At 44.5% G+C, this 24,381-nt stretch overlaps 1 protein-coding gene across 8 annotated transcripts in view; it reads left to right on the top strand.

The window, feature by feature from the left end:
* ZNRF3 (zinc and ring finger 3) overlaps positions 1-24,381 on the top strand; it is a 241,112-nt gene that overhangs the window by 169,295 nt on the left and 47,436 nt on the right. For all 8 annotated transcript variants that reach the window (XM_078337232.1, XM_054245692.2, XM_035268382.2 and 5 more), the window contains one exon: positions 2,847-2,972. In XM_078337232.1, the coding sequence (XP_078193358.1) occupies positions 2,847-2,972 (126 nt within the window). The remainder of the gene's footprint in view (positions 1-2,846; positions 2,973-24,381) is intronic.

Here is a 24,381-nt window from a genome sequence, read left to right on the forward strand (position 1 = left end):
AGATGCAAGGTCTTAGAACCGGATGATACCTCTGCTTCTCCAAAGCAATATTTTATATCATTGGCCAAACCCCATAAATGTGTAAGTAACCAGCCAGGCACAGTGGCTCATACCTGTAATCCCAGCACTTTGGAGGCAGAGGTGGGAGGATCACCTGAGGTCAGGAGTTCAAGACTAGCCTGACCAACATGAAGAAACCCCATCTCTACTAAAAATGCAAAAAAATAGCCAGGGGTGGTGGCACATGCCTGTAATCCCAGCTACTCGGGATGGCTGAAGCAGGAGAATCGCTTGAACCTGGGAAGCGGAGGTTGCAGTGAATCAAGATCGCGCCATTGCACTCCAGCCTGGGCAACAGGAGTGAAACTCCATCTCAAAAAACAAAATGTATAAGTAACCCAAAGCAGCCATTCATCTGGCATCCTCCAAGTTGTATGGCCAGGTTAAAAATAACCTGGAATACTAGTTGCCATTACCATGATTTGACCTGGGACTTCAGGAAGCTGGCTTGAACTATGCTGGAGTGAGCCAGGTCTAGAGCCCTTTCCTGGAGGTCAGAGGTGCCTGAGCTGTTGACATAGTTGGCTCATCCATCTTGCTCATCCTTTTTCTAGACAGAGGTCTCGGCATTCCAGACTATTCATTGTTTAATAACTGTAGAACATTCTGGAGTGGGCTGCGTTCATCCTGGGGAAAGATTGTACCACCCACGGCACCGCAGAACCTCCATTGGCCCTTCAGGCAAACTCTGTGAGCCTGAAGGCTCGTGCAAAATTGGACAAGGCAGTGTCTCATCCCAGGGCCCTCTGTCTCACATCTTGGAATTCCCAAGGAGTGGGATATCTCTCACCCACTATAAAGACAGCTGCTGGCTGCCCCTTGTAGCACCCTGTGCTCAGCAGTGATGACCTCTCACCTGCCTTATGAGCTTGTGCAACCCCTTTCCTGTTGTTTCATTGAATTGTCAAGGATCTCTCATCTTTGGCCTGCACCCTTTGCCCTCCACTTACTGCTATCTCTGGAGTCCAAAAATACCACTACTGACGAGAGTTACCTACCTGCCTAAAATAACGTCTTTCAGTGCACCATCTTCTGCCTAAGAACCTGTAATACTGTCTTGGTGTTCAGACTCTCTCTTGGTTTTTGAGCCCTTCTCTTTCCTTCTCAGTGTAGACAGTGACCCTTCCTACTCACCAAACAGGATACATTCTTCTCCCCGTTCTACATCATCTCTTAGCAACTCCTTGCCAAGCTTGGAACTGACCTCCTTCTCTCATTTTGCCTTGATAAGTCTAACTCTGCCTTTGAAGCTCACTTGAGACTCAGCAGCTGCACAAATCTTCCCCAGCATTCTAGCAACTCTTTCTAAGGATTTTATCTCTTAGTCTTCCCCCTTCGGATACTCAGCTCTCAGAGGAAGGAAGGATAAAGTAAACAAGTGGCATGGGAAGAATTGTTATTGCAGCCTGTACTTATCTTGAATTTTTGTTCTCATCTGTAAAACAAGTAAGGGATAAAGTGGGCGTATTAGTTTCCTATTTGCTGCTATAACAAGTTTCTACAAACTTAATGGCTTAAAGCAACACAATTTATTCTCTTACAGTTCTGGAGATCAAAAGTCCCAAATGGGTCTTCAGGGCTACATTCTTTCTGGAAACTTGAGGGGAGAATCCATTTTCTCATCTTTGCCAGCTTTTAGAGGTCATCCTCAGTTCTTGATTAATGGCCTCATCGTCCATCTTCAAAGCACATCAGCCTCTGCTTCTGTCATCATATCTCTTCTCCGACTTTCTCATGCTTCCCGGTTTCCCTTATAAGGACCTTTGTGATGATTGTGTTGGGCCAACCTGGATAATTCAGGGAGTCTCTCTATCTCAAACTCAATCACATCTGCAAAGTCTCTTGCTGTGTAAGGTGACTTATGCACAGGTTCTGGAGATTAGAACATAGATATCTTGGGGGCCGTATTCTGCCCACAGTGGATTCTTAGGTCTCTTGTGTTTCTAACTTGTCTTGATCTAAAGATGTATTTCTTCCACTTATTTAAGAGCTTGGCACACACAGTGCTAGGCTTATCAACTTCTTGATAAGTTAGGTTTATCCCTGAGGATTTCCTCTTCTCAGACTGTTATTAGGGATTCTAGGGCCTGGTACCACTCAATAATAGAACCGTGAGCACAAACCTTAGGGTGTTCTGATTTGACTGCACTTTTACACACAGCAGTTTGATACTGCCTATCTACCCATCGTTGATTTTGTGCTTTGCAAATTTTGAAAAGACCTCAAAGAATTTTATCTGTTTCCCAGTAACCAGGGATAGCCTTTAAACAGCCTGTTAATTACACTGGTGATTTCTGTTGTATTTCTAGTGGTCTCTGCATAAAGTCGGGGATGTGTTTCCAGATCCTCTTGCGTAAGTTGAAGTAGACATGTTGTTGAGGTCTAGAAGCCAAACAGTCTTGGATACTAACCTAGCTAGTCTCATCTGTAATTGCTACTTAGTGTTAAATTTATGGTATTTCATGGCAATTTAGATTGGCATTTATATGGGAATTGTGCTGTTTTCTTTCCCTCCATCCTATTGGGCAGTTTCCACCTTGGATCACCATCACTTACAAGGCAGTAAAGAACCATGCATAACATACATTTATAATGGCTCTATTGTGTTCTCCCCAGTGCTCAGCTCATTGTGCTGAAATAGGATTCCCCTTGGGTTGAAAAACTGTCCTGCTCTTAAAATTTTAAGTTTTGAGGTTACTTTTGGCTGTAGTAGCTGAGAAATACACAGTGTGAGTCAAGCAAAAGTGTAGCTTGCCTGCTGAAGTTTTCTCCATTTTATCTCCTAGATGCACCCACTGGGCCTATGTAATAACAATGACGAAGAGGACTTGTATGAATACGGCTGGGTAGGAGTGGTGAAGCTGGAACAGCCAGAATTGGACCCGAAACCATGCCTGACTGTCCTAGGCAAGGTAAGCACCAGGCCCTTGCATTCACCCCATTTCTGGTTGGTGTTTTCCACTCTTCCATTTCAGCATTCCTCAAATAGCTGATTATGGAGAAAAGCCATGCTGGCACAGTGCTCCTTCCCAGCTGTAGTTGTGTGAGGTGGGGACTGAGACATGCCTTGTAGTGGCCCACCAGTGTTTACAAGCCCAGACTCTGAGAAAGACTGCCAGTCTCAGAGTGGGCTCTACCTCTTGTCCACTGTGTGGCCTTGGGCAAGTTGCTTTCCCTCAAGGAGTCTCAGTTTCTTGACTGTGAAATGGGTTAATAATAGAGATACTTTATCTTATACCCTGGGCTAGATGTTTCAGAATTCTGAGATTTGGGGGATTTAGAAAGGCATTAAGGGGTATAGATTTTATATTAAGTAACCTCCAAGGGACCTGGGGAAGTAACCAAACATATTCTCATTTGTATAGCAAACCATAGGGATCTTCACATTAAGTGGAAAACTACAATCTAAATAGCCTCATGTTAGTTCACTGCAGCTTTGCCTCCAGATGAGTTCAGGTCTTTTAAGTTTTGCTGCCAAATAAATTATGGAAAAATGTTTGGGTTTTAGAGCTTTTTTTGGTTTCAGAATGGCAGACAGCAATTATGGTCCTGTATTAGAACTTACCTCATACGTGGTTAGGAGGTGAGAAGAGATGCAAATGCCTCACACAAGAGTAAGTCCTCAGTAAACTTTTGCTGCCATTAGCTACCATCACTCCATTTAGAAAGACTGAAAAAGACTTTTTAGCCAAAAGGGTCAGCATTACTTTGACTACAGTATAACATAGAAATAAATTTACTTTGGAAAGCCACTCATCAACAGTCTTAAAATATGACGGGTAACAGCCTGTTTTAAACTGGATGATTTTATTTAAACTGCATCATTTTGTAAAAAGCAAAGGTTCAGAGAAGGTGATTTGAATTTTGATTTTGTTGGGAGAAAGGTGGTCTCTCCTAAGGATAGTGGTACTTGCTGGATATCTTTTGTATTCTCAAAAGCTACCATTCTAGGTACCGTGGGGAGAGAGCTGGGGCAAAAAACTGTCCTTGTTCCTGACCTCTTGAGGTTCTCTTGGGAAATCCAGGAGAAAGAAGGGGTGGTTGTGAAGCAGGGTGCTAGAGAGGGAGCCCTTCCCAGACTTGAAGTAGCCCCTGCCAGTGTCTCCTGAAAGACCTTTGACCTTAGACCCTTACAGGTCTAATCTATTTGTGGTTTTTGTGTCCCTCTTGTCTTCTGAATAACTTCTAGTCACTTGTCAAGTTCTCCTGCCCTTCGTTGGAAAAAATAACCCCACAGGAATTATTAGCTGTTTGGTTTACAGTTCACAAAGTTGAATTGAGGTGTTTTAGGTGGCTCAGGCCCTGATACTTCATCATTTAAATAATTGGCCAGAGTTGCTTAATGGTGGTAGGAGAGCAATGACCCCCTTGAGAATATTTTAGTGTTTTCCTAGGAGAAATGCCAGCTACATCTACAGGGTAGGAACAGTGCTTTCCTTGTAGGTATTATACTCCTAATATAACATTTTCTCCTGTACCTTAACTGCTGCTATGCAGGAATTGGTTCCCTAGTTTCATTTGCTTTGCCCCAGTCTGGTGGGGCTCCATCTTGTGTCTCTTGCATCTATAACTGGGTTGGAACAGGGATCACAGGGTCACCATATAGTTTTCTCACGGTTTAGCAGTGGGGGAACTTGTTGAAGTCACTCAGAGAACCCAGCTATTTCCTCCTCCACCTGGAACAACCATGTAGTGGTTTTACCTGGAGAGTTTTGTATGATTTGGCCTGCTGGCCCGTGAAGCCAGGGGGAGTAAAAAACCCTAGGCATATATTGAATCATTAAGTGCTTCTTGAGTTTATTCATTCACCAAATATTTATTGAATGCAGAGGCCCAGAAACTGAGCGTGTGGTTCTACCTGCTTGCAAGCAGCAACCCCCACTGTTTCTCTGGGAAAGGCTGGTGGCGGGCAGCATTTACACATGGTTAGTCACTGCAAGTTTACACCTGAATAAAATCATTAGTACAAAAGCTTGGGCGGTTTCACATTTGTTTAAAGCCTGGTCCAGTGTGGGAGGCACGATGAATCAAGATCTCTGTGTCTTCTCTCTTCCTCCCTTTCTTGCTCTCCTGCTGCCCCTCTCTCTTTCTCTCATCATCTTCTTAAAGTGTGGTTGTTCTCATTCTTAATTTCATTAACTACGACAACTGTGTTTTCTTATTTTCTGAGCTCCCAAGGGCTGGTAGCAAAAAACTAGGGTAAAGGAAGGTGAATTGATCCCCTGGGCAGCTTAGTCCCTGCAGACTTCATGATTTTCCATCCATTTCTTGGCTCCTGGCTATGGCAAGAAGCAGGCAGTGGAGAGAGGCAGAAAAGGCATAGGCAGAAAGTTCAGCCAAGCTAGGTTGGGGGTAGGGGCTCCTTCCTGTGGATGTTGAAACTTGATGAAAACCCACGAAGGGAGGACTCTGTCCGCTGCAGGTGGGCCAGGCATTCGGAAAAACCTGTGGGAGAATAGGGGTGGCCTAGACGTAGACTCCTGTGGCTGGGAGAAGCTAACCCCTCCCCAGCACCCACCCACCCACTCACAGACAATGCCACAGGGCAAACCTTGAAATAAGAGAGGAATGTCCTAAATTAAAACACATAAATGCCTCTCCAGGAGTTCAAATAAAGTTTCATTTTAAAAGCAAAAGGCATAAACTTGTCGCCTCAGTTTATTGCTGAGTGCTTTTGAACTTCTCAGAAAAGAACGCTATAAACTCATGAGAGAAAAATGATTTATGACCCTCTCCTTCTCATCTTTTCAATTCTGTGGGAGGAGGTACCGACAGGATCAGCTAGGGAGGCAGAGTTGGGATGAGGGCAAGCCCCCACGGGGGAGCAGCAGGCCAGGGCTCCAGGCCAGGCCCTGCCTTAGACCAGGCATGGGTATATCTCTCCAGCTTTCTGGGCCTCTCTCTTGCACTTAATGTGAAGAGGCTATTCTGGGTTCCTTGTACTTCTAATGTTTTGAGCTCCTGAAGCATCGTTAAAATCTTTCTTTGATATTCTGATTTGGAGAGTCTAGCTACAGCATTGAAAGACAGACTCTGTTACCTGTGACAGTTTAAGTCCTAAGAAGTTACAATATAATAAAATTGACATTTCTTAGAGTTTGCTATTAAGTTAAAGTCTTGGCCAGGCAGAGTGGCTCACACTTGTAATTCTAGCACTTTGGGAGGCTATGGCAGGCAGATCACTTGAGGCCAGGAGTTTGAGACCAGCCTGGCCAATAATATGGCAAAACCTCGTCTCTACTAAACATACAAAATTAGCTGGGAGTGGTGGTATACTCCTGTAGTTCCAGCTACTTGGAAGGCTGAGGCAGGAGGATCGCTTGAACTTGGGAGGCGGAGGTTGCAGTGTGCTGTGATTGTGCCATTGTACTCTAGGCTGGGTGACAGAAAAAGACCCTGTCTCAAGTAAATACATAAATACATACATACATAAATGAAAGTAAGGGTCTTAAATCATCCCCAAAGCACAGGAGTCTACGTTTATGCCCGGGCATTTTAGCCCTTTAATTCAATCAGGGTTTATTAAGCATCTTATGGAGCTCCTAAGAATTTTGAAGATTAGCTTCACCAGTAGAGAGTCTCATGGCAGGGAACACAAGAGGTGCTGGTGTTTCTAGAAAAGCCTGGTTGGCCCTGTTCTATAACTTGAGGCCGAATAAATGCCTCACAACCACCAACCCATGTTAGAGAAGATTCTTAGGGAGTTTAGGAAAACAGCATGTGTCAGGCATGGTGGCTCACGCCTCTAATCCTAGCACTGTGGGAGGCTGAGGTATGTGGATTGAATGAATTCAGGAATTGGAGACCAACCTGGGCAACATGACGAAACACCATCTCTACAAAAAACACAAAAATTAGCCAGTCATGGTGGCACATGCTTGTGGTTTCAGCTACTTGGGAGGCTGAGGTGGGAGGATTGCTTGAGCCTGGGAGGTCAAGTCTGCAATGAACTGAGAGCGTGCCACTGTGTTCCAGCCTGGGCAACAGAGAGACCCTCTCTCTCAAAAAAAAAAAGAAGAAGAGCATGGTCAACAGGCATGGCCTAGCTCTCTCAAGGCTTAAGAGTACAATGTGGGGAAATTTCTTTATTTTTCTTAAATGACAAGAAAGGGAATTTCATGTTACAGAGACCCAACCTTGGCTGACTGACCTCAGAAAGGATACTTCAGTTCTCTGTGCTTTCTTCTCTGTCAGTGTGGTGGGGGGTCTGTGAGATATTTGTGGAGCACTTAGCTCAGAGCCTGGCTTACGGGAAATGCTGGATGACCATGTAGAAGTCAGCCATCACGTGTTGAGTGCTTGCCAAGTGCTGAGAGCTTTACCTGTAGCGTCTCCTTTAATTATTAAGGCTAATTTGAGATCCTATCCAGATTTCCATTTTACCATGAGCAAATCGAGTCCTAGAGAGTTTTCTACACATCACTTGAGATTGAATAGCTCACAAGAGCCAAGATCTGAAATAAGACGCTTCTGCTGCATTGATGTTTGTTGCCTCCTTTTGTCTTCACCAGTTTTTCTAGATAAAAATCGGATGCTCAGCTGGGAGCTGGGCGAGGTGGCTTGCACCTGTAATCTCAACACTTTTAGAAGCTGAGGCAGGAGAGTTGCTTGAGGCCAGAAGTTCAGTGAGACTTCCTCACTGCAAAATAAATAAAAAAAAAAAAAAAGCACCCCCGCCCCCCGCAAAGAAACCTGGGCATGGTGACATGCACCTGTAGTACTATCTACTTGGGAGGCTGAGACAGGAAGATCGTTTGAGCTGAGGAGTTTGAGGCTGCAGTGAGCTATGATTGTGCCATAGACATTCCAGCCTGTATTGTAGAGTGAGACCCTGTCTTCCCACCCACTGCCCAGCCTCTTGTAAAAAAAAAAAAAAAAGAAAAAAAAAAGTCAGATGCCTTTCAGTAGTCACAGGCTTGGTTAAAACTGTTAGTTCCTGGCCGGGTGCCCCCAGCACTTTGGGAGGCCAAGATGGGTGGATCACCAGGTTAGGAGTTCAAAACCAGCCTGGCCAACGTAGTGAAACTCCGTCTCTACTAAAAATACAAAAATTAGCCAGTCATGGTGGTATGTGCCTGTAGTCCCAGTTACTCAGGAGGCTGAGGCAGGAGAATCACTTGAACCCAGGAGGTTGTGGTGAGCCGAGATGGCATGACTGCACTTCAGCTTGGGCAACAGAGCAAGACTCCATCTCCAAAAAAAAAAAAAAAAGCCAAAAAACAAAAAACTGTTAGTTTCACATAATAGAAACCCAGCCTGAGCTCTGTTGAGCAGAAAGATGAATTTGCTCTGAGGATTCTGGGCTATGTCACAGAACCCATGACTGGGGTACTGATATCCTTTCACAGGAGTTGACTTCAGGGCTTAGATGCTAGTAGCCCCCTCTTCAAGTCTCTTCTCCACCCATTCATCTGCTTTATTCTCTCCTGCCCATTTGGCAGGAGACACAGCCCCCGAATATCCCTGGCCTGAACTCTCTGGGTTTTAAGTCTGAAAGATTCCAGAAAAGGGATTTATTGGCCCGTCTTGGATCAGGGGCTCATCCTTGGGCTAGTCAGCTGTGCCCCGGGGGCTGCCCTGCCATAGGTGGGGAGCAGGAGGAATATGTGTTCTCCAGAAGAGACCTGGTGGGGGGGCAATGCTGGGCTGCCATCCTCATAGCAAGCCCCTGCAGTCTCTAAGTCATGTATGTGGTCCTGAGCTCCTGGGTGACATCTTCAGTCTATCCTGAGTCATTCAGAGAGGGCTCAGTTGGAAGGAACTCATGAGCTATATGTAGTACATGGAGTCAAATTCTCTTCTTCCCCTGAACACAGAGAGTAATTGTGGTGAGTGAAAAGTGAGTCCACGTGGACTGGAGGAGTTGGGCAGGTTTTACAGAGGGGGTGCTGTGTGAGACAGAGGTACGAGGAGAAAGGATGAGGTAGGAAAAGAATCTCCAAAATAGGGCAGACGAAAAGGGAACAAGACATTTTTCAAAGGGCATTGAAAGCTGCTGGGGAAGGAAGAGGCTCTCAAGTTGGAGTTTGGTCTTCATTCTCTAAATAGTTGGGAGCCACTGAAGGCTTCTGACAGAAGGGGGCTGTCATAGGCCTGTGTTCTGGGAATGTTTGCTTGGCAGTGGTATCTAGCCTGGTTGGAGAAAGATCAAGTTACCCTTTGCCACTGGATGTTTTGAGGAACCCAGTTGACCGAGATACCAATTCTTTTAAATGCTTTGGTGGAGCTCAAGCCAGTGAAATTACTGAGGGCTCCTCATGTTTGCTGTCTCCCCTTTCTCTGTTTGTACCTTTAGGCAAATGTGAAATGTAGAAGCAACATGTCCAACAGCATGGGAAGGCAGGAAACTGCTATGTTGAGAGGGAGGAGAGCTGGTTTTCACTTCTGGCTCTTCTGATAAGCAGTGCGAAAACCAAGGTACGAGGAGTGGACGGAAAACTGAACCATGTGGTCAGCCCACTAACCCACGTCCAGCCCTCAGTGTCTTGGGAGCTTCTCTGCAAAGAACAAATAAAGACTGTGGTAACCAAAATGACTGGAAGACAGAATAGAGTCAAAAGAAACTTGACTTTTCAAGGTGGCTGGGGGAGGGGGAGCATGTAAGGGTTTATTCATCATACTAACCCAGGTTTCAACCCCAGTTCTCACCTTTTTTTGAGACAGGGTCTTGCTCTGTTGCCCTGGCTGGAGTGCAGTGGCACGATCATGGCTCACTTTCAGCCTCAAACTCCCAGCCTCAAGTAATCCTCCCACTTCAGCCTCCTAAGTAGCTGGGACTACAGGTGTATACCACCATTCCTAACTAGTTTTAAAAACTTCTTGTAGAGACAGGGTCTCAATATATTACCCAGGCAATAGGCTCCTAGGCTCAAGTGATCCTCCTGCCTCCCAAAATGCTGGGATTACAGGCGTGAGCCACCACACTCAGCCCCAACCCTTCTAAGCTTTGTGAGCTCCTGCAGTCACTTAACCCATCTGCATGTTTAGATGGGAGCAGTCCCTAAAGGAGATAATGTGTATCAAATGTCGATCACATTTCTAGCACAACCAAAAGCACTGAACAAAGGTGGTAACTCTTACTATCTTCTCTTCCTTTTGCTCTCCCTCCCTTACTGTCCTTCAGTTGTTTTATCACTCAAAGTGGTATTACTTAAGGAGTCAAATCCAGAGACAGAAAGTAGAATGGTGGTTGCTGGGGTGGGGTAATGGGCAAGGGGAGTTGTTTAATGGGTATGAAGCTTCTGTTTGAGAAGGTGAAAAAGTCTTGGAGATGAGTGGTGGTCATGGTTGGATGACAGCGTGACTATGCTTAATGCCACTGAACTGTGCCCTTAAAATGATTACAGTGGCAAATTTCATGTTATGTATATTTTATCACAGTTTAAAAAACAATGGTATTACTTAAATCATTTTATAATATATGGAAGTTCATGGCAGTGGGTATTAAAAAAATTAGCAATTTTTTCCTGAAGTGAGGGAGCATACTTGCTCCAGGAAAAAAGTGGATGACATTACTGAATCCTGGGGGAAAGCAAACCCTGGATCCCATAGAATATTATCCCCAAGGAATGTTATGGATAATCTAGGTACAATGAGGACAGAGGCCAAACCCTTCTTTGTGCATCAGGCTACCCTGGGGAAATTATCTACCTGTCTTTCAAAGAACAATTCCCAAAATAGAGAATTTTGGGGAAGGGAAGACAAACTTTTATTTGTATCCTCTCTTCATGACAAAGTGGATGGAGGACAGACAGGAAAACGAAACTAACTGAAATCCAAAGATGTTTGAATTTCTTCGCTAAATAGTAGCCAGAACCCGATATGTACCACAGTGATGGAGCTCAGTTGGTGCTTAAAGGTAAAAGGACTCAGGAAGAATCCAGGAAGGGGGTAGTCACCGCATGGCGATGAATAGGTTTTGCCAGATCTCTCAGAATTGGGCTTTTGTTTTCTGGCCATTGTCTCACTGGGTTCTCTGATGAAAGTCAAAGCTCATAAAATTACAGTGTAGGTGTTAATCTAGCATAGCAGTTCTCAAAGTGTGGCTGGGAGCTGGTAGGGATTCTCAAAGTCCTTTGCAGGGGGACCCACAAGATCAGAACTACCTCTTTTTTTTTCCCCCCTTTGAGATAGTATCTTACTCTGTCACCCAGGCTGGAGTGCAGCAACACTATCTCGGCTCACTGCAACCTCTATGTCCCAGGCTCAGGTGACCTCCCACCTCAGTCTCCTTAGTAGCTGTGACTACAGACACATGCCACAATGCCTAGCTAATTTTTCTACTTTTAGTAGAGATGGAGTTTCGCCATGTTGCCCAGGGTAGTCTTTTTTTTTTGTTTTTGAGATGGAGTTTCGCTCTTGTTACCCAGGCTAGAGTGCAATAGCACGATCTCGGCTCACCGCAACCTCCACCTCCTGGGATCAGGCAATTCTCCTGCCTCAGCCTCCTGAGTAGCTGGGATTACAGACACGCACCACCATGCCCAGCTAATTTTTGTATTTTTAGTAGAGACGGGTTTCACCATGTTGACCAGGATGGTCTCAATCTCTTGACCTCGTGATCCACCCGCCTCGGCCTCCCAAAGTGCTGGGATTACAGGCATGAGCCACTGTGCCTGCCCAAAAGTGTTTTCATGTAGTATTTAATTTATTTTTATTTTTTCGAGGCAGGGTCTTAATATGTTGCCCAGGCTAGTCTCAAACTCCCGGCTTCAAGCCATCCTTCTTTCTTGGCCTCCCAAAGTGTTGGGATTATAGGCATCAGGTACCATTCCCGGCCTGCTTTCAAGGTAATGTTGAAGTGGCATTTGCCCTTTTCACTCTTATTCTCTCACAAATGTATGATGAGGTTTTCCAGGGGTTTCATTGTGTGTGGTGACTTCATCACTCTGACAACTAATGGAATGTATGCTTGCATATTCTGTGTTTTAAAGATTTCTCAGATTGTAATTCCTAATTTGGTAAATATCAATAATTATAACCTAATTTGAAGTTCTTGGGGTTCTTGATCATTTTTGAGAAGTGTAAGGAGACCTGTAATCTGAGTTCATTGAGCTGTCATTATGGTCTCACTCTAGAGATTATCTCAGAGCTTGGTTGAGGTAGAGAAACTCTTATAAAATTAGTGGAAATGAGCAGAAACTAGAGGACAATACAGGGAGTAAAGGTGAACTATTCTGTTCTGCAGTACTGGAGCCAAAAGAATGTTGGTTCTGAAGTGTTAGTAATTTGAGTAAAACCAGTGGGTTGCAGTTTTTCACATTTAATAACAAACAACCAGATAATGAATTTGAAGAACTTCAGTGAAGAACATGTCAGTATCTTTGCTACTTGCATTGGGATATTAACCTTCAGCCTTGAGCTAGAACAGAGCTTAACCTGGATAGGTCTTTACTTCAGACAGGAACTTGGGTAAAGCTACAGAGTTGTTTATAAGCCATATAGGTAATGGGGGGCTAAGGGGCCATTTCCTTCCTCATGCCATTCTCATTTGGGGTTTTGGTCACAGATATGTATTTCCTGGGATACCTGAGTGCACTGGGCTTTAACCCAAGTCCAGCTTAGCACACCTGTGTAGTGAGATTCTCAACTCAAGGGGGCAGTTGGGTTGGAATCCTTGGGTCTGATTTGCTGTGGGAAGGGGGAGAAGAGGCTAATCCCATGGACCCAGAGGCAGCTGTTCCACATCATAGGCATTGGCCTTGCCAGGCCTTGTCTGGTCAGTGAAACAAGTAGGTATTTGTCACGTACCTGAGCACAGGGTACCGTGACTATTGCTTCTTGCCATGGCATCCCTGGAAGCGCTCTGCAACTATTTGGGACTGACCTGTATCATACTTTCCCTCGTCCTCTTATCACATTGTTTCCAAATGCGGGCAGTTTTCACCCCAGGGGACATTTGGCAATATCTGGAAACATTTTTGGTCTTCAAAAATGTCAGAGGTAGGGGGTGGGAGTGGGGGTGCGTACTGGTATCTAGTGGAATACCCCTTCCTTCTTCATTCTTTTCTCTGCCCCATTGCCTGCCATGAACAACACGTTCCTGGTAGCCTTTGTGCTGCGGTTCCATTGGGAATTGGCACATTCGTCTTTCCATCTGAGGAGTGAGAAGAGCCTAGATGTTAAAGCCCAACAGCCGTGGTGCAAGTGATAGTTCTGTTCAGTAGGAGCTGGGTTATTTTGGGCCAGTTATCCTCTCTCTGCCTTTGTTTCTCCATACCCACCTCTGTAAAGAGAATTCTGATAATTCAAAGAAGAATCATGTGACTTAGTGCAGTGGCTCACGCCTATAATCCCAGCACTTTGGGAGGCAAGAGGATTACTTGAAGCCAGGAGTTCCAGATCAGCCTGGGCAACAAGTGAGACCTCATTTCTACAAAAAAAAAAATAAAACCAAAAAAAACAAAAACAACAACAAAAAAAAGATTACCCGGGTGTGGTGGCACATACCTGTAGTCTCAGCTACTCAGAAGGTTGAAATGAGAGGATCATTTGAGCCCAGGAGTTTAAGGCTGTAGTAAGCTATAATCACACGACTGAGAGTGAGACCTTGGATCTTAAAAAAAAAAAAAAAAAAAAAAAGTATGTGAAGTTCTTGGAATATGTGAATATTCAACAAACATCACTATCAATTTCTAAACATACTCCTATGAAGCAGACGGAAGTCCCCTTTTCTAAGGTGAGCAAGGTGGGTTTCTTGTTGAGGAGGAAGTTTGGAAAGCTCTTCATATTTATTTTAAGGAGGACTTGGGTATCTGTTGCCTACATTTGATTAAAAATGGATGCAAGCAAGAAACTTAGTAAAGGAAATCAGATCAGAAAGAAAAGATTGGCATGATATAAATGGAAAAACTCAGGGAGTACCAGTTTTCTTCTAAGGTCATGTGTATGATTTGAAAGTCACAAAATTTTAATTTGATGCTTTTCATTTACACCTAAATCTTCCATGAACCTCTTGGTTAAAAGGCTATATTAAGCACAATACTTTTTAAAAAAAATTAGATCAGAGACATTTTTAGCTATAAAAGGCTAACTGAAACCATTATTTCAGATCCTCTGGGAGGCTTAGGAGAATTTTAAAGATAGAGTGAGTGAACAGAACAAATGATGTGTCTGCCAAGCTAAGGAGCACAGGCGGCTGGCTACTTCCCAGGACTGGGGGAAGCCTAGCTCTAAACACTCCTTCCTCCCTGCCACTGTCCCCATCCATTGAACCAGGCTTTTGATACAACAAGGGTCACAAATGAGGCTAAACCAGAAAACTAGAGATGGTATGACTGGTCACCTGAAAAGCCCATCAAAAATAGCATTGACACTGGGTGTGGTAGCTCATGCCTGTAATCCCACTTTGGGAGGCCAAGGCGGGCTGATCACTTGAGGTCAGGAGTTTGAGACCACCCTGGCCAGCATGGTGAACCCTCATCTCTAATAAAAATATGAAGAAAAATTAGCCAGGCGTGATGCTGGGTACCTGTAATCCCAGCTACTCGGAAGGCTGAGGCAGGAGAATCGTTTAGACCCGGGAGGCAGAGGTCCCAGTGAGCCAAAATCGTGCCACTGGACTCCAGCAAGAACAAGACTCTGTCTCAAAAGAGAGCTACTGAAAACAAATTAGCCAGTCATGGTGGCACATGCCACCCACTTGGGAGGCTTGCTTGGGAGGTGGGAGGATTGCTTGAGGCCAGGAGTTCGAGGCTGCAGTGAGCTATGATCATGCCACTGTACTCTAGTGTGGGTGATAGAGCGAGACTTCTGACTCTCAAAAAAAGCTAACAGAACTTGTCTACTTTTGAGATGCCATTTTGAAGGATAGAGGAATCTCTCATTCCTGGAGACAAGCCCAAAAGTCCCACCTGCTTTCGTTCTCAAATAGAGGGGCCTCGTGTACACCTGGCCGTGCATATACGTTATGCCAATCACAACAGTGGGCAGTCACTCCAGTGCATTTCAGGTTGCTGGAGCTACCGTGACAGTGACTGTACATGATTGGTTTTCTGTCTACCAAGCTCCTGGAAAACCTAGACATTTCTGGAGCTCCCCGTCCCTCTCAGTGTACTTGTATAGCACCTGTGCAGGAGAGTACCACATCCCTAGCCTCAGTAACATAAATTCTCACTGAGTGCAGAGACAGAAGGAATGCAGACAGCAGAGAGAGCTTGTCTTGGTCACAAGGCCTTCTCAGACTACAGAGAAGTGCAATTACTTTTCTTCTGTCCTTTGTGCTTCCAAAAGCACCATATTTTATTTGATAAAAGGTACAGGGGACCATGCTACTTTCGTAACATTGTTTTCCAAATCAAACATCAGGCTCTGTGGTCTGACTAATGCTTTTATGTACTGAGTATTAACTTTGAGACAGTCTAAACAATTCCTTTGGGGATACTGCAATACTTTAAATTTTGCATCATTTTTGCTAGTTGTAAAAATAATAAAAGCATTTCAGCACATTCTGGTTGTTCTAAGCACTGCTGGATTAAATAAAATTCTGGTCAGCCTAAAGAACGTGGGCTATTTCTTATGGTATATATAAAGGTACGTGGCCTTTACTATATCACATTAACGTGTTGCTGTAGGTTTTCACAAATGTATCAATTCATAAAAGAACCTCAGAGAAAAGAATGTGAAATATGCAAGGAATTTTTGTTACTTTGGCTTGACTAGAAGTTGCATTTTTAAATGTTTTAGCTTTAAAAGCTTCCTTTTTCATCTATTTGTAAACATAATCAGTTATTTTCTTGGTGTTTTCTGATTTTTTGAGTTTTAATTGATAAAATATTAACATTTTTATAATCTAATTGTAAAGGTATAGTTAAAATTTATAATTTATAGCATTAACTTAATTTTACTATTTCAGTTTCCATTTGCTTTAAGGAATAGCTGATACTAGGACGTTTATAAAGAAAAGAGATTGAATTGGCTTATGGTTCTGCAGGGTATACAGGAGGTGTGCTGCCAGCATCTGCTTCTGGTGAGGGCCTCAGGAAGCTTACACTTACCACAGAAGGCAAACAGGGAGCTGATGTATCACATGGCAGGAGCAGGAGCAAGGTGGGAGTGGGATGCTACCAGGCTGGAGTGCAGTAGCGCAACCACAGCTCACTGCAGCCTCGACCTCCTAGGATATGGTGATTCTCCCATCTCAGCCTCCTGAGTCGTGGGACTATAGGCACATGCCGCCACACCTGGCTTATTTTTATATTATTTTTTGTACAGATGGGGTCTTGCTATGTTGCCCAGGTTGGTCACAAACTCCTGGTCTCATGATCCTCCCGCCTTGGCCTCCCAAAGATTTGCCCATTTTTTAATTGGCTAATTTTTTCTTTCATTATCGAGTTTATTGAGTTATAAGAGTTCTTTATATACTCTAGACATAAGTCCATTATTAGATATATTATTTACCATATTTTCTCCCATTCTGTGGGCTTTTTCACTTTCTTGATGATATCCTTTACAGCATGATATTTTTTAATCTTTTTTTTTTTTTTTTTTTGAGACAGAGTCACTCTATTGCCCAGGTTGGAGTGCAATGACATGATCTTGGCTCACTGCAACCTCTGCCTCCTGGGTTCAGGCGATTCTCCTGCCTCAGTCTTCCAAGGAGCTGGGATTACAGGCATGTGCCACCATGCCTGGCTAATTTTTGTACTTTTTAGTAGAGGTGGGGTTTCACCATGTTGGCCAGGCTGGTCTCGAACTCCTGACCTCAAGTTAACTGTCAGCCTTGGCCCCTCAAAGTGCTGGGATTACAGGCGTGAGCCACTGCACCCAACCAAAAGTCTTTAATCTTGATGAAGTCTGGTTTATCTATTTTTTCTTTGGTTGCTTGTGCTTTTTGTAACACATATAAGAAACTATTGGAAGGCACATTCTGTCACTGAGATTTGCCAGTTGTCCTTACTGTAGTATTTTACATGGTCATATATTTAAGGTCCATCTGAGATTCCTAAAAAGATTTAATTCCCTTTTTCCCTTCAGAAGCTTTTAAGTTGTTAGAGGGTCTGGAAGTGTTGGTCTCTCTTCATCACTTGTCCTTATCCTTACCTGCCTTAAAGCAAGATCCCTTGATTTCACCTGGGACGTCTGAACCACAAAAGTCTCTATATATCCATCGGCAAGAGGATGGTAGAACCTTATGTATGCCAATGATCAGGATTCTTTCAGTTCCAGGTCAATGACAGAGTGGCTGGTTAAAAATGTGGAAAGATGGGAGAGCCACTGCCTAACCTCCTCCTGTTTTTAGCTGATGATGGTTCTAGAAGAGACTGGCCCACTGTTTCTTACAATCCCAGAAAGTATTTATGAATGTAAATGCTGCTGCTGACCAGCCTCAGGGAGGGCCCGATTTCTTATGGGGTTTAAGTTATCTTCCATCAAGTCTAAGTAAGAGAAGATAAAAGACAGCCTATCAAAATAAAGGTAGTAGAGGTGCCATTTTGAAACCTAATGCTATAGAAAGGATGTAGGCAAGTGACAGCTGTCAGTAAGCTTCCCACCCCTGCTGTGCTTTCAGTGCATTTGAAAAAAGAACAATTCCAACGTTCCATTTTAGAATGTTAAAGATCTAAAAAAAAGTTTCCAAATTAATTTTTCTCTCAAAGGTTTGCTGATGTGCACCAGACTGAAAATAATTGCCCTAGCTGATGGCCAGGCCCTTGTTCTCAGAAGGCGGTGTAGGTGTCTTTGTGAGGTGGGTACCCTTAACCAGGATCCGTGCTCCTAAGAACAGCAGCAGCAGGCAGTGCAAGGACCTTCTGTTGAATTCTACCCATAAACCACAGCCTGTCTGGAAGGTCTGACTCCAGGCCACTCAGCCTTGGCAAGCATGTGCTTCTGAAAGTGCCTGGCAGAAATGGGAGCTGATAGACAGGCGCACGTGGCAGGGGGAGATGGTTGTGCATTGGCTTCACAGTAACTAGACCAGAGACTGTTTCCCACGTTCTTTTTCATAATGCCAGAAGCACCAAGGAAAGGGAAGAAAAAAAAATGCATTTATTTTTGGGTCTCTTCTATCACATGAAATTCATCTGAAACAGTTCAAATTTCGTTTGATGTTTTAGCACACCATTTTTTTCTGTTTATTCTGTTTCTCTGCAGATACTCTAATGCAATTGGCTTTTATATCATGATTATGTTTTAAAAAATAAAATAAATGGAGTTGACTACCACACGGAAGTTTTACTTGGCATGGAAATTGACCTCCCTAAAGGTCAAAATAGAATTCTTTTGTTTGGCAAAAAGGATTGCCTCTAAAATTACTTTCAGCCATCCACATTACCCCACTCCCCGACAAACACACACAAAAGACAAGTCGGTGTACACCCATATCTTAAGAAGTGACTGAAGGCTCATGCCTGTAATCCCAGCACTTTGAGAGGCCGAGGCAGGAGGATTGCTTGAGCCTAAGAGTTGGAGACCAGCCTGGCCAACAGAGTGAGACGCTGTCCCTACAAAATTTAAAAAAATTAGCCAGGTGTGGTGGTGCATGCCTGTGGTCCCGGCTACTTGAGGCTGAAGTGGAAGGCTTGAGCCTAGGAGGTGGAGGCAGCAGTGGGTGGTGATCATACTACTCCAACCCAGGTGACAGAGCAAGACCATGTCTCGAAAAAAAGAAGGGAAAGAAGGGACTGAATTAGATAAAGCTGGATCTCTTATTAGCCCCCTCCACACCCCAATCCCTCTGTCTTTGCTTAGGTTAGGCTCTCTTTTATGAATAGAAAATAAGAAAATTGCCTGTTTTGGGCAATCCAGGTGTGTTTCAGAGATTTGGAGTTAAAAAGTCAAGTAAATATTTTGGCAACCCAACAAAGGTAAGAAAAGAATCATGCTCCTAACAGGCTTCTCGAATTACAGGCTTGTCCAAACACTGTCTTCCTCAAGAGACGCTGGTCAGGGACGAAGGCTGCCCTGCTGTCAGCAGCAAGGCCCGACTGAGAAGTGGGCTCGCTACTCTCGCTGCTTCTGGCCCCGAGCCAGATAGGACACTGTTTGACTTTGATTTAGTCTGACCCAAGAGAAAATAACACCCTTCAGCAAGTGGAGGATCTTTCCTCCTTAACAGACTTTAGTCATATTGCATCCTCTTCCTTGCTGAAAAAAAACCCAGATAGCTTTTTCTCCCCTTTTAAGTTGGAATCCCGAAGTTCGGAGGCACAGTATCTCAGATACTCTCAGATAACAAGAGACCCTTTTTCAGTCAAAAGACACTTTTTTCATCTATCTTGAGGGTTGGGAGGCAGACAACTATGAAAGAAGACCCAAAAGCAGCCTACCACTATTTTTTTTTAAGGCTCAGAATCTGGGCATCGCAAGTGTACCCCAAGCACGCCACTCTATGTGGCCCCTCTGTCACCTGGTTTAAGAACAGACATCTCAGAAGGAAGGAGCTCTGACCAGCTAGTGGCATGTCTCCTTTCAAGCTGTGCTTTGTGTGTCTTCAACAGAAAGGCAGACATCAGAGAACTGCCTCTCTTCCTTGCCCTCCCCCAGTGGCTTCCCCTGGATCACCTTGGCAGGGCCTCATCCTGAGGAGGGCGGGCGGAGGAGGGAGGAGGGCGGGTGGCGGCTGCCGTGGCGGCTCCTTTGATCACCTCCCGCCCGGTTCCAGTCCCCGCTGCCAGCAGGCCAGCCAAAGGCCCGACTCTACTGATCTGATGAGGTGCTGAATAGGACCCGAGGGGCAGGGACAGAGCAAGAAGAAAGCTTCGGGAATGAAAAGGAAACCCCGTGAACCTGCTCGGCTTCATTGGCCGGATTTTCCTACCAGGGAGCCGCTCAGTTCCTGCCAGCCAGGGACTGCCTGCCCCTCACTCTGGCCCCTCTTGTCTCCGCTTTTCAGACCTTGTGTGTGTTTTGTGTTTGAATCACGGCTGCTCTCCCTGGTTCTCAGGCTGGGAACCCACTGCGCCTGTTTCCATGGTCACTGGGAAGCTCTTAGCGCCATGTGCTTCAAAGGAAACCTTTCCCCTCCAAGCACTCGCTGCTGCCTGCCCCAGGAGGGCTCACAATAAGCGGCTCCTCCAAGCCAGGCCTCTGACCCTCACTTGCCAGGAGGAAAACCTTGCCTTTGCCAAGCGAGGCTGTGCAACCTCACAGAAATACTCCTCAGCAGAGCATGCGGATGCACACATACTAGTGGCGCGTCAGTCCTCACCTGCCCACTTGTAGATTTTTATGAGATATAGAGATTATAGATTGGTGAGAGAGTGTTAACTTTCCTCACATCCCTCTGATTAGGAACCTTTCTGAAACTGAAGAAAAGAGCAAAGCCTAAGCCCCTTGTAGGAAAACAGATGGGCTTGTTTTAGGTAGGAGGAGAGGAGGAGGAAGACCCGTGTCTTTGGGTCAGCAGAGAACCGAATTGAAGCAGGTGGCTCTGGGCTTCCTGTCCCTGCAGCTGGAGTGGTGAGGGTGGTACCTGTTCACTCTTCCAGGGCCAAGGATGCCCGAGCGGTTACCTACCAGGCTTGACATTTGGCTTCGCTTATTTGTTGAATAATGCAGGGGAATGAAGCCTCTCACATCTGACTGGAGAGTCAGTGGTCTTGTGATCTTAGAGGGCTGCTACATGATGACACTGGAATTAAAAGGTGACTGTCCTCTGAAGAGCTTACATTTTAGATGCAAAGCCTGCTCCCCTAGGTTGGAGCTCACAATATTAATAATCTGCCTTGGGCTTATTGCACTACATAGAGCATGTATGGGAAATGGGACAATTCTCCAGTATTGTCAGTGATCGAGGTTCTTATACCTTCAATTGGGCTCTTTTAACCCCTGGTATTCCCTTTCCTTATCATTCCTGGTTCCTTGTCAGTCTCCAGGCTGGCTGTCCCTTTCCTGCTGTTGGAGTGTCTCCCTGAGAAGACACTCTTGAGTAGTTCTGCTACATGGCTTTCTGTGTAGTGATGGGAATTCCAGGGCCATTTCAGATACGTCCTTTATATTACTAGAACAAAATGGACCTATGTGGTATTAACTCTAATTCCTACTTGTAACTCATCCTTCTGGAAAAGATTTGTAAACCTTGCAGACTTGAAGCTTCCATAGGTATACTAACATCTGTCTTCACTGGCCACGTGTAGCATTTTAAGGGGAGGTTTTGAAAAAGTCTTAGCCCAGGAGCCGCAGCATCCCAAGATGCTTTCCTGTTAGCACATGCATACACAGACCTAAAAGTTAGTACATTTGGCATGCCTTTGAAAAGCAAACTGAAGGAGAATGCTGCCTATCATAAAACAGGTGTGATGATTGCATTCCTACTGTGTACCAGGTGTTTTCACACTTTGTCCCAAATCCTTACAGTATCCCAGGAGAAAATTGTTATTTGATGATCATTTTGCTGCCAATGCAGAGATGAGGGCACAGAATGACTTGAGTAACCTGTACGGTCATGCAGCTGGTCTGGGCAGAAGTGGGTGGGACCAATGGCCCCTGGCTCCAACGGAGGGTCTTCACAGGGGTACTTACCAGTGGTTGTGGGATTACTTTAAATAGATTCTAGGGGGGAAAGTTTGGTTAAATTTAGGTTCCTGGTTTCTCATTTGGGTACTTGGGAACCTAATAAGTGGACAAAGTGTCTCACTGAAATTATCTTGTTCAGGCCACACACGGTGGCTCACATCTGTAATCCAGCACTTTGGGAAGCCAAGGCAGGGGAATTGCTTGAGGCCAGGAGTTCAAGACCAGCCTGGGAAATATGTCAAGACTCCCATCTCTACAAAAAAATTTTTTTTAACTAGCTGGACCTGGTGGCACCCACCTATAGTGTAGCTACTCAGGAGGCTGAGGCAGGAGGATCGCTTGAGCCCAGGAGTTTGGGGCTGCAGTGAGCTGTGATTGCACCACTGCACTCCAGCCTGGGCAACAAAGCAAATCCTCATCTCTAAAAATCAGATCTCTCCTATAGCTTTTAATTTGCTACCAATATTTCCCTTTTGTAATATTTATATCATAGCTCCCCTTTTTCTTTTGTTCATTTGCCCCTTTCATAGAAATTTTATTTCTTTCCTTTTTGCAAAATTACCTGAAATTGTACTTTTCTCATTTGTATGCTCAAACAATGAGGAAGGAAATGAGAGAGGTTGGCACAATTAATCTGTGTTCGAAAATGTCATCATCACTGTGTCTTATTTGATAAGCAGATTGTATTCTTACTAGCGAGAGTCAAAGATCCTGAATAGTTCAGAGTCTGGCCAGGGCACCACAGCCACACATTTCAGAGCACTGGGTCATGGCTGTGTAGTCCCCAGGGAACGAGTTTGCTGATGACCCTGTTTGTGCTCTCCCTGACAGTGATGGCTTTGCTTATTCCGTGTTCTGAGCCAACTCTCCCAAGATTCTTTTATCTAAGATGACCTGCAGAAGTTAACAATGGCATGATTTACTTTGACTGTTTTAGATGCCAGATGCGTGTCTTGAAGAGACTAGGAAAGAGACTTCAAGGCTGAATAAATAAGTTCTGTTTTCCTTAATAGGGAAAGGGAGGAGATGGCCTAGGACTCATTCACACCTGTGCATGTGGAGAGCACATTGATGATTGATCTTGACTTAATTAGTGGTTTTTCAGGAGATTATTGGTTTTTCATTGGTAACACCAACAACTATACCTGTTGGCAGCTTTAACCAGAAGGACTAGGGAAAGTTGGACATCCAGTATCACTCACAATTGATTCTCTAATGCAGTTCTGTTGTTTAAATTCTGTAGCTGCGGTTGGGCGCAGTGGTTCATGCCTGTAATCCCAGCACTTTGGGAGGCTGAGGCAGGCAGATCACAAGGTCAGAAGACCAAGACCATCCTGGCTAACATGGTGAAACCCCGTCTCTACTAAAAATAGAAAAAAATTAGCCAGGCATGGTGGCACGTGCCCGTAGTCCCAGCTACCCAGGAGGCTGAGGCAGGAGAATCACTTGAACCCAGGAGGCAGAGGTTGCAGTGAGCTGAGATCGCACCACTGCACTCCAGACTGGGCGACAGAGCGAGATTCTGTCTAAAAAAAAAAAAAAAAAAAAAAAAAACCTCTGTAGCTGTGATAATCTAGGTAGTCAGTTACTCTTTTTTGTTGACTAAGAAGATTTATACTGCTGTTGGGCTAGGGTTTATAATTTAAGGTGTGCTCATGTCCAGGATGTTAAATTCATCTTCTGTCTCAGAACTAGAGCTAGCCAAACATTTTTTTGCTCTTGTTGCCCTGATCCCTTGATGTTCAGCAACCAACTTTGCAGTGCTCACAGCACTCCAGCCTCCCTCCTTGGTACCACAGGGCCGCTGTGAGGAAGGAATCGGAACAGGATCCTTCAGATCTTGGTTTAGACATTCCTTTTTCCTAAAGGTCTTTCTGGACCAATAGTGTGTCAGTAAGGATGGCTTCACAGAAGAGATGAAACTCAACTTTTAATACTGGCTGGATTTGGAGTATGGAAGAGATGAAGGAAATTCCAGGAGTAGGGCTGGCAGGAGCAGAAGTAACGTGGCATATCCCAGAGCCTAGGAGAAGAGCAACTTGACTGGGCCTGGTGGTTTAGTGGGCAGGAGAAGGTCCTCTTGATAAGGAAGGCATTTCCAGGGAGTGCATCAAGAGCCATGCAGAATAATCTGTCACAAGAGTAGAGTTTAAAAAAATAAATTCAAAAAAAGAGACATTCAGAAGAGTAGTGTGCAGTGGAGGGAGGAAACAGGATGTGCTTAGGCCTAGAAATAGATTGCCAGTCTGGTCATTTCCATGATATTGCTGTGTATTACTGTTTTGTAGAAATTTAAGTAAAAGGAATAAAGCTTTGTAATATATTAGAGACCTTAAAACTTAAAATCCAAGAGGATTTTTATATACATTAACTAACTTGGGACTTGGTAAAAGTTGCCCAATCAACATAAAAAACAAACAGGCCTCTAATTCCACCCCCACCCCCATGGTCCTCTTTCTTTTACCTTGAATCTTCTCTTTTTATCTTTAAAATTGTGGTTAAATTTATATCATTTAAGCTTTACCATTTTAAGGACCTTTAAGTATACAAGTTCAGTGGCTTTAAGCACATTCACTGTGCTATGCACCCATCATCACTGACCATCTCCAGAACTTTTTCCTTTTCCTAAACTGAAACTGCTTTCCTGTTAAACATAGACTCCTCATTTCTGCCTCCCCACAGCCCCTGGCAACCACCATTCTACTTTCCGTCTCTAGGAATTTGATTACTCCAGGTATCTCATGTGAGTGGAGTCCTTTTTTTGTCCTTTTGTGACTGGCTTCTTTCACATGGCATGATGCCTTCAAGGTTCACTCTTGTAGTATGTATCAGAATTTTATTCCTTTTTATGGCGGAATTATATAC

The sequence above is a fragment of the Callithrix jacchus genome, chromosome 1, assembly GCF_049354715.1.
Source record: "Callithrix jacchus isolate 240 chromosome 1, calJac240_pri, whole genome shotgun sequence".
Taxonomy (NCBI): Eukaryota; Metazoa; Chordata; class Mammalia; order Primates; family Cebidae; genus Callithrix; species Callithrix jacchus.